The sequence below is a fragment of the Nicotiana tomentosiformis genome, chromosome 2, assembly GCF_000390325.3.
Source record: "Nicotiana tomentosiformis chromosome 2, ASM39032v3, whole genome shotgun sequence".
In the NCBI taxonomy this organism is placed as follows: domain Eukaryota; kingdom Viridiplantae; phylum Streptophyta; class Magnoliopsida; order Solanales; family Solanaceae; genus Nicotiana; species Nicotiana tomentosiformis.
The window spans coordinates 53338863-53350094 of NC_090813.1; the positions used below are offsets into that span (position 1 = coordinate 53338863).

At 33.7% G+C, this 11232-nt stretch overlaps 1 protein-coding gene across 5 annotated transcripts; it reads left to right on the forward strand.

The window, feature by feature from the left end:
• Positions 1–5358: 5358 nt before the first annotated feature.
• On the forward strand, positions 5359–10496 carry LOC104094577 (uncharacterized). Of its 5 annotated transcripts, none has more exons than XR_011413877.1 (9): positions 5407–6088; positions 7153–7277; positions 7353–7431; positions 7529–7656; positions 7743–7899; positions 7990–8113; positions 8196–8560; positions 9716–9760; positions 10224–10496. XR_011413877.1 is itself a non-coding variant. In XM_070195333.1 (8 exons), exons 5-7 carry the CDS (start codon positions 7886–7888, stop codon positions 8529–8531), a joined length of 474 nt encoding a protein of 157 aa, XP_070051434.1. In that variant the 5' UTR covers positions 5359–5641; positions 7153–7277; positions 7353–7431; positions 7529–7656; positions 7743–7885; the 3' UTR covers positions 8532–8560; positions 10224–10496. The 5 variants fall into 5 exon arrangements, 3 of the variants coding, with proteins under 3 accessions (XP_070051434.1, XP_070051433.1, XP_070051435.1); XR_011413878.1 differs by having other exon boundaries at positions 10300–10496; XM_070195333.1 differs by lacking the exon at positions 9716–9760 and having other exon boundaries at positions 5359–5641.
• Positions 10497–11232: the final 736 nt, after the last annotated feature.

An 11232-nucleotide genomic window follows, 5' to 3' on the forward strand; every position in this document is an offset into this window, starting at 1 on the left:
TAACCCGATCCTCCAATATATCCATTTACCAATTCTTATAGAAGAAATTTTCCCAATAAATGCAATATTTAATATAACATTATAAGACAACAAGCATACAATAATTATGATTTAATTATGAAACAAATAATGACAAATAATAAATTATTATGGAAATCAGGGAGAAAATAGGCAGTTTAATATTTAATATGCTAAATGTCAAATAACAATTAAGACACATAATTCAAATAGCATGTAACAATTAATGCAGGAATTCAAGAATTAATATTTGACAAAGAATAGGAGAGAAACAATTATTATAATAATTAATTCATGATTTAAAACGATTTATAATTTTTCAAGTAATTATGCAAACAATTAATTTGACGATGTATAGACACTCGTCACCTCGCCTATACGTCGTTCACATGCATTTCACATAACAAATAGTTTAAGGGTTCTATTCCCTCAAGTCAAGGTTAACCACGACACTTACCTCGCTTTGCAAATTCCAATCAATTACTCGACCACAACTTTTCCTTTTAAATTTGTCTCCAAAAGCTTCAAATCTATTCACAAATAATTCGATATACTCAATACTAATCATAGAAATTAATTCCATATGAATTTATTAATTTTACGGATAAAAATTTGAAATTCATTTAAATATTTGATAGTACACCCGTTCCTCTACGAGTTCAATCATACAAAAATTATCCAATTCCGATATCAAATGGACCTTCAAATCTTAAATTTTTGTTTTTGGAAGATTTTATAAAAATCTGATTTTTCTTCCATAAATTCACGGATTCATGATATAAATGAGTATGAAATCATGAAATATAATCAATGTAGGATAAGGAACACTTACCCCAATATTTTCCCGTAAAAATCGCCAGAGAATCGCCTTACCCGAGCTCAAAAATTAGAAATGGTTGAAAATGGGTCGAAACCCCATTTCGAGAACTTAAGTTCTGTTTCTCGGATTTTTACCCTTCGCGAACACGGTCAGTGCCTCGCATTCGTGAAGCACAAAATTTGTACTGCCCAATTTTACTCTTCGCGAACGCGAGGGCTACTTCGCAAACGCGAAGCTTGCCTGGCTTGGCCTTCGTGAACGCGAGGTTTCGATCGCGAACGCGAAGCTTTGCACCTCAAGCATTCGCGAACGCGTTCACTCTGTCACGAACGCAAAGCACAAAACGTGCCAGCCCCAATTTGCTCTTCGCGTTCGCGAGAGTACCTTCGCGAACGCGAAGAAGAACACACCAGAAGCCTCAAGTCTGCAAAAAATCAGATTTTCTAAGTCCAAAATCATCCCGTAGCCCATCCGAAACTCACCCGAGCCCTCGAGGCTCCAAACCAAACATGCACACAAATCCTAAAATATCTTTCGAACTTGCTCGCGTGATCAAATCGCTAAACTAACACCTAGAACTAGGAATCGGACACCAAATCAAAGGAAATTTTTAAGAAAATTTTAAAACTTATATTTTTACAACTGAACGTCCGAATCACGTCAAATCAATTCCGTTTCTCACCAAATTCGGCAGACAAGTCATAAATATTATAGTAGACCTATATTGGGTTCCGAAATCAAAATACAGACCCGGTGTCAATAAATCCAACATCAGTAAATTCTTTAAAAAAATCATTAAGCTTTTAAGCCTTTAATTTTTCATCAAAATTCCATATCTCGGGCTAGGGACCTCGGAATTCGATTCCGGGCATACGCCTAAGTCCCAAATCACGATACGGACCTACTGAAACTGTCAAAATACTGATCTAAGTCCGTTTTCTCAAAATGTTGACCAAAGTCAACTCAATTGAGTTTTAAAGCTCTATTTCACATTTTAATCCATTTTTTACATAAAAACTTTCCGAAAAATTGTACGGACTGCGCACGCAAGTCGAGAAATGATAATTAGTACTTTTCGAGGTCTTAGAACACATAATTACTTAATAAATTTAAAGATGATATTTTGGGTCATCACAGTTTGCTACTGTATAAATTATCTTTGAAAGAGAATTGTCCGATTATATTATTAAGAAATCTAAATCCATGTGAGGGCTTATGTAATGGTACACGATTGACTTGTTGTGACTTTAAAACATATGTTATAAGTGCTAAAATTTTATCAGGTGATTTCAAAGATATGCATGTGTTTATACCAAGAATACCATTATTATCATCTCAAGATGAAAAATTTCCTATTCCATTTAAGAGGATCCAATTTTCTATACGGTTATATTTTGCTATGACTATAAACAAAATACAAGGTCAAACATTAGACTTTATTGGAATATATTTGTGAGAACCTATTTTTTCGCATGGTCAACTTTATATTGCTAATGCTAATCCGGCTACCAATAGCTGCTAACCATGATGACCACTCCACATATAATGTAGTTTACGATGAAATCATTCAAAAAGTTATTTTGCAAAGTTAATATATCGAGACCAAGTATTGCTTTGTTCTTTTCCTGTATTATAATTCTTTACATGTTACTATTCAGCATAATAATCATATCTTTTTTTACACCTTTTCCTTCCTGGCAGTGACTGCTACAAAGGATGGAGTATAGACTTAACATTAGTAACATAACTCCACAAACTAGCGAGTGCACCTGTAAGGTTCAGGTTATTGAGAAAGCTAGAGCAAGGCAGAGTAAGAATGAGCGAACAAGATTTCAAATTGTGATTTTGCAAGATGAGATGGTAATCTAGCCGCTACAATGCATAGTTGCTATTCCAATATTATATAAATTCTCTATGAAAGAAGACAAAATTTGTCATTTTAGATGAAATGAAGAAAATAAAATTAACTTGATATTGGAAAAATAGTTGTGATTTGGCACTTGTGAGTTGTGCAATTGGATTTATACATACTAGAAAAATAAAATATATTCAGTTAAACATTGTAGATTATTTAACTGATTACAATAACAATTGCAGGAAGAACAAGTTGTTGTTGCTTTGTATGGGATGACATAGAAAAATATCAAAACAAGTTCGCTCCCTTTTGCACATATCTGATATCAACTGCAAAAGTTAGAGCGCCTTTACCGTATGGAATTCCTGTCAATAGATTTTAATGGGTTCTGGATAGATTTACAATTATTGAGCGAATAAAAGAAAACAACATGGACGATCCGTCATTGTCAGCTTCAACGAGATTAAACATAGTATATTTGGCGAATCTGGACCAACAACCACGAAATGCTTAGTTTGGTAAGTAATATTTTGTGTAAACTGTAACACAACAATATCATTATATCATATTATTTTAGGTCTTATATATGTTATACCGTAAAATAATATTTACAATACCCTTATAAATAGGCATCCTCGCTATTGTTGTAAGTTGCGGTGCCATAAAGATTGCTGGCGTCCACGACAATAAATGTCGAAAAATCATTGTTATGGATACGAAGTAAGTTTAAAACATTTTACTTATTTGAAAAGTTTAGGCAATGCTAAAGTAATTTAGCCAATCGTATTGAATTTACTATTATATTTGATTCAATATATTCATGTGTTGAGCTTAAGTTGGAGTCTACTGTTCCGTGTGATTAGAAGGGCATTAAAAAGATTTGAAGTGGAATATATTAAGGGGTATTGTTAATTATTTCTATCTAAAAGACTGGCAGATAATGCAACAGAAGCCCCCTCCAAATCAGTGTTTTAAACTGTGCTGGACACTTGCAAAATGCCCCGGGCTCATGTATGGGGCTTAGTTCTGTGAGGCTTACGCTCCAAGAGCCCGACCGTGCGCCCTAAACACACCTAACGCCCAACGCTCGGGGCTCGCCTAACAGTTCTAACGCAAATTACGTGTCTAATTTCCTAATTAATATCGTCGACCTTCAAAATTCTTTAACAAATTAATGATAAAAGTTCTATTCATCGATAGAAATATGAAGATTGAGCATAACTCTAATAATGAGACATAGTATTGTGAATTTATATCTTCACTTGTTATTAGTCGTGTCTTAGTTCATTTATCCCTCCTTGTTATACACTTTTATTAATTTGATATCTTAAACTAATTTGTATTTATTCATGAAGGAGTAATATTTTAATTATCGTACTAATAAGATTTTATTAATTATTTACTTTTAGGAAGGTAAAATGTGGAATTTGATAATATTTCTAAATAAATTATAAGTTTTTAATTATTTGAAAGTTAAAGACGTTATACGTGATTTGTATCATTAGTTATATATAAGAATCATGATAGATATTTTTTTTTCTACGAGTTCCTTTAATTTTCTTTTAATTTTTAACTTTTAATTTATATTTTATATTTTTTTGTGTTATTATGTTATTTTATTAATTTATAAATTAAAAGTTTTAAAGATCCATGGGGCTTACGCCCCCCCTCCCCCCGTCTCCAGGCTTATGCCTCGCCCCATATCAAATAAAATGCCCCGTCTCACGCCCCCACCTTTTAAAATATTGCTTGTAAGTAGCATATAATAAATTATTTGACTAGTTTTTTGTGGGGATAGAGCACACGCGCACGTGCACACACACACACACACACACACACACACACACACACACACACACACACATATATATATATATATATATATATATATATATATATCACATATTTATAGTTTTCTTCAATTTTTATACAATTTTACCTGTTTATAAATATTTACTGTCATTATATTATCTTATAAAATATTAAAAATTAAATACCTATGGTGCTTACGCCCCGTGCCTCGGGGCTTACGCCTCGCCGAGTCATATGTAAAATGCCTCGGCTTAGCCTACGCCTTTTAAAACACTGCTCCAAAAAAGTCTGGAAGAGAGTGAAATTTGGGAGCCTTTCAACATTTTGTCATTGAGGTTGTTTTAGCTAGCGTTTGACCATAGATTCCCAAATTTATTCTGAAAAATCTGATTTGGGTGAAGTTTGGTTTGAAGATGAAAATGTGTTTGGACATTTGTTTTGGGTGAAGTTTGGTTTGGAAAAACATGAAACATGACTTATACCCACAAATTCTAAAAACTATCACAAATACCCAACAATACCATTGTCAATAACATTCATTATAGTATCGCAAACCATAGTCCTGAACATAAATAAATTTGATACAAAATTATTATTTTTATAATGAACTACATGATACACTATCAGATGACCCAGAAGACAAAGTAACATCGTTACAAAATAATAAATGGTGGATTCTTTTATAAAATACAAAAGTTTGGGGCAATTTTTTAAAAATATAATAGTAATATTTTGGCCCAAAATCAACTATTAAGATTTGGCCAAAATGTAACCTCTCTGCCCCAGAGCATGGCTAAGGTCTCTGCCGCAGAGTAGGGCTGTGCATGCACACTACCTCCAGGTGTTGTTGTTGTCGTTGTCGTCTCTGCCTCTCTTTGGTATTTTACTTTCTGCCCTATGAGGCTTCCTAAAAGATGCAGATAAAATAAGAGTTGAGCTAATGTTTGCTGGTCATAGTACCTCTTACGTGATGAGTGGCTGGTTCAGATTAGAAATAAGCACACTACATGATAATGAATAAGCTGGTTGGTATCAAGGTTTTTCGTGGATCTCAAATGCGACTCAGATTCTTTTTACAAGATTTAAGATGATTTGAGATCTTTTGCTTATTGGATTGCAGAATCATACTTACATAGGTAATTTCTTGTCCAATTTGACTTTACCCCTCTGTTTGAAGACCTGCATTGTTAACCCACTGGATCATTAATTTTCTACCTTTTCTGTTGGAATGACAAAGGGATCATGCATGACATTAACTTCTAATACTGTTAAATACCTTCATTCTCCACCAGAAGCTAGAGGAAAAATATATGTTTGGTAGTGGTGCATCCGTTATTTAGAAATCCTAGATCCGCCACTGTCTATTATCTGTGGTCCAGCAAAATCTGTTTTACAAGGATCTCCCACATGGGAAAATAACTCAAGATGTCATGTTTTGGGGTATGACCAATTCTTCTGACCTAACATCTCCGCAAAAAGTCAATTCTCCATTCAATAGATCTTTTGTCAGCTGGAATTTTGTTCCCCTTCTCCCGTGTCTGCAATGGTTCTGTGTGGCCCATTCCTTCATGGCAGCAGCCCAGGTATAATTCTGCTTGCTTGTTGATTTTGTATGTGATCTGTTCCTTTCCACATGAACTTCGAAATGTTATTGACAATGTTCTTCATCCTTTGGGTCGCCTTGACATGTGTCGTTGTATCTGTTAAAGTTATTGAAGACTTGGTATGTATAAATTTTAAATATCTCTCCCTAGCTTCTGAAAAGTTTCCTTCTCCCTTCTAAAGTTAGGACTAGGATTTTACATATTCCGTCCACTCTTATTCAATTTACGAAACTTCTCCTTCTTTCTTCAAACTCATACAGTTTAGCGCATCTTCTTCTATTCCATTAATTTCAAAGGATTCATTGTTACTCAAAGATCCATATAACTAATGTTGATTCCACTTGTAAAGGCTCCCAATGCCCTTCATAACTAATGACATTGGTTACTTTTTTTTGTTTCCTATAGCATGTTTCAATAGTTCACTTAGGCAAATGGTATCATGGCACTGATGGAAATCGAAGACTCTTAAGTGGTTTTCTAAGTTCTTGGTTTGGCAATGTAGTCACATATAAGATATTGTGGATACTCTGTAAAAACTAATAAAACTTGTCTATGAGTCAAACAAATTGATAATAGGTATATTGGAAAAAAACTGTAGGTGTAGAGTACAACTAAATACTAAGATAGCTTATCTAACATAAAGAAAAACATTTAGTTCTCAATAACACTACAACTCTCTATGTGATTAAGTTTAAAATAAGCTATGGAAGTTGAGTGCAACTAAATAGTATGTACAGGTGGTGGAAAATTGTCAATTTCTTTTATTTAGTTTGTTATGATGTCAGATTAAAACTTCAGTTTTGTTGGCTTTTATAGTAAAATGGCTACTTTGTTTCTTATTTTCAATTCCCATTAGTTGTTAGCAGGGAATTTATTGAACATTTGAAGACAATTAACAGCGTTGTTGACAATAGATTTTGGTGATTATATGTTTGTGCTCTTAATGTGAAGATGCCAGTTAAGTACCTTTTTAGTTTGTTTTTTCGTGTAAAAGACAAGGGAAAGGTCTAGCTCATTGCTACTTATTTCTTTTCTCTCTATAGTCTGCACCATTGTATTTTCACTTTGTGGGAAGATTTTGCTGAAACTGATGGAAATGAGCTAGCTACACAAGTTGACAAACATCCAGTAATCCTAGCAAAACGAATTGCACGGTCTTCTTATGCTGGTATGGACTAGATTTTAACTTTCTTTTATACATTAATGAATTCAAATTTTTCGTACTCATAGATGTACAATACAGGAACATCGTTGACAACAAGATATAATTATGCAATATTGGTAAATCCATTCTATCCACAGGCTGCAGAATTGATGAATTGGTATGAGATAAATATACAAAAGTACTGCATCAATATAGTCATGGACAAAAAGACAATTATTTAAATCACCAAAAATTGTGTGTGTGTCTATTTATAGGGTGAAAGATAATGAAGAAACGTTGAGCATATATACACAGTAGTTCTGCAGAGACAGCTTCATCGCCTCTTCTTGTATCGCTACATGATGAGGCTGTACCTATTGCAAATATTCAGTCACAACCAGCGGTATGCATGTAACATATACTACAATATATTTTGGTTGAACATTATAACAACTCAACTAATCATCAGCTCTCCTTTATGTTAAACAGATGCAATCTTTTCATGTGGAAGGTAAAATGTCGCTGCTAGATGATGAGCAGCGGTTTTACGAGTTAATGTATTCAAAATGCAAGCAATTTGTTAGAACTTCCATAATAAAAGTTGTCGACTGTTGAATTGCGATCAACATGCGATGTTAACACCCAGGTACCATAATTTTGTTTGCTTTTCAAATTGAAAGTACTTTCTCATAGATTTTATAAATGCATAATAACGTGCAATGATATTGTATAATAGGTGCCGATTTCAAGTTGAAATTGCAGATATAAGTGGATCGACAATTACAACAATATTAGGTGAATCTGTAGAAAGTCTCCTTTCAATGAAAGCTGAACAGATCTATGAAATAACTAAGATAAAGGTACAAACGAGAATTAAAATTTGATTAAATTCATTACTTCAACTGACATGTTAGAGCTTGCCGGACTCATTTTTGAATGCAGAATGAATTGATGCCTCTTCAACCTATTCGGCAACGTCTTACTGACAAAGTGTTCAAAGTACAACTAAAGAAATCATTTTCCAGGACGTCGGATGAAACACCAGCAAAGCTATTCATTCTGTCGTATGTTGAAAAGCAAGATACTCTCCAATTGCCAGCACCATCAACTTTTACAAATGCTGGAGAAAGCAGCAAAAGAGAGCTTGGCAATCTGTCATCCCCGCAGGAACAAAAAGAACTGATCACAGAAGCTACATCATCTAGCAAAAGACAACAGACTGAGCGGACAACTCCAACTAGAAAAAATGCTTCTTCTAGCATAAAGCAAAATATTTAGCCAGTCACTCCTGCAAAGAAAAAGTGAAGGTTAGTAAACCATCTTGAATACGCCGTATATTGAAAAATAGGTTGAGTGTATAGACAATAAAAACTAAAACTGATGAACTATTAAAATTCCTACCGCTAGAATTAAGTCGATTATTCCTCATTTATATATCGAAATTTAGAAGACTCTCCAGCAATTCTTTGTTTCGCTATAAGTAGAAGAAACAACACTAACTGATCAGAACAAATTGTTTGATTCCGTTTCGTTCTTATATAAACTCAATCTCTTTAAATTGCAAACTGATTCCATGTAAGCACATCTCTTTTACTTTCAATTTTCTCATTCTCTAAACACTACATATCAGAAAGACTCAACACACTAAATTTTGTCATGGCTAATTATTTATTCCTTTTTCCGTCATGCTTCATAGTAAGACATTTGGTGAAATAAAGAAGTTGTATTTGCAACTATGGATTTGTTGTAAAGATACCTATTATTCTTTGAAGTGATGCAAAAGATTATAAATTAATTGAGGTTGTAGGAAGTACTATCCGATAGGTTGTTGCACTAAAGTTTCATTATGTCGCTTCTTTCTATAAACCACAAAATTTGAAAATCTCTATAATAAGAGACATTGAATCTACTACAACAAATAGAACTATAGTCCATACAGGTACTGTGTTGGAAGTTATTGAGTCATTAGATTTATCTTTGTCACTAGAAACTCTAAGCTGATATATTACTCCAAAATCGTTAGATAATCAAATAAGTTTTTAATACTTTTTTGGAACGTGATGTTGTTGATTTTCAAATACACGTACTGTTAAAAGTTGTGCATTCCATAGCCCATTTAAGTGCCTCTGCTTCCCATGTTTCCCATATATCTCCTTGGAAGAAGATAACGTTCACCATACTCTGCACTAGAGCAGACAAAAGTGTTGCACTTGGCAGTTCTGTCCTCACAACTGTAGTGTCCTCGTTCTCCTACGTATATTTGAACCTTTGATGATTAGAGAATAAAAATTCACAATGTTTTGTTTGCTTCATCCAATTCACTCTACGTTTTGACTGTTCAACGTGCTTACCATGTACATGGCCATCTTCGGTGGGGACTGAACTTTCCTTCAATTCCCTCTTTCTACAAACTTTGTTCCCTTGTTTTCTCTAACTTGTAAGATGTTGTTTCTTTACTACAGGTGGAGACTTAAATCTTTTGATCTTTGTACATATTAGCTCTTCAGGTGAGGACTATAATAAGTGAAACTTTGAAGTTTGTCACACTTTGCACAATAAGATTCAGAGGAATTAAATAGTATCATATAGAAAGTAAATTATCTAAAGCTCCAAATACTGAATTGCTTTGTCAGTGTCTTTACATCCATCTACCACAACAATCCGAAGGATACAATGTTACTGAACAACTTCTTCGACCATCTCCATTGCTCTCTGGTTTCCTGGAAATTTTGTATATTTTTCCTTTTCCTGAATTCTGTTTTCCTTCATAATTCTTTTTAGTGCCTCTAAATTGGGTGTTTTTGTACTACTACACTTTTGCAAATATGTTCAAGGTGATTAAAAAAACTTACTACATGATAAAATTGGCTCTAAAAGCTCTCTTTAGTCATAATACGAAGCTAAAAAGAAAATTATATTTTATTCTTTCACATTTGATAATGATTGCATGTCTTTTCTTAATATTTACAGTTTACTGACTATGTGGCCTACTTGTACATATGTCTTTTGATGACTTGTACATACACTACTTTTGATGGCGGCGCAGATGGTTATGGATCAAGGGTACAACTCGGAGAATATACAGGACTACACATGCTTTGGTTTGAACTTTAGTTTTGTCCCTTGTGTACACGTGTTTTAGACAAACATTACAACTTGGGAGTCCTGTAAGTCTGTAACTAAAGATCAAACTGCTTGCTGAAAAAATGCAATAGTAGATCTAAACTACCTTTTTGGTTTGAATTTACTTGTGCTCTCTGGTTTGCTCTATTTCTTCTGTGGTTACAACAGAAAAAGCAATACCTGGTATTTCTTAAGGAGTAGACAAATAGTATCATCGGGCTTGCAATGGCACTTCAAATATGTGCATTAGAATTTATTGCTTTATGTGATTTCTCTTATTCATATTGTGTCAGTGGAATTAGTTTTGCAAAGTATAGTACCTGCATAGAATTATAGAAAGTTCCTTACCTATGCATGTTATTTGTTTGAGCAAACATTCAAACACTCTTCATGGTCAATCATTATGTTTGTACTACCTTCAGTTTCATGTTTTAGAAAATAATTCTCTTAGAACTATTTAATTTGCCTGCATAATTTTAACAACCTAAGATTGCTTGGTTTTTATAATTGTTCCCTCATTCAGAATCGAAGTGTCAAAAGTTAATGCTTATACCATATTCAAGAGAATTTTTTTTAAACAGAAAAGAAAAGGTTGATTCAAGTTCAAGTTGGCTATAGAATTGTCACTTTTAGATACACCTGTGCCATTTCTGAAACCCCTTGTCTCTGTTGTACCATATCTTCTCCTTTCTACGTAAACTATTTCATTCTACTTGGACTTGATTCAGATTATTCTTGATTGTCTCGCATCATTTGTTGTCTCTGTTGTACCATATCTTCTCTTATACTATATTTTGTTCCGCTGGTAAAAGGGAAGGAGGATGCTCTTGTCCAATGGATAGTCAAATCCGGCAAA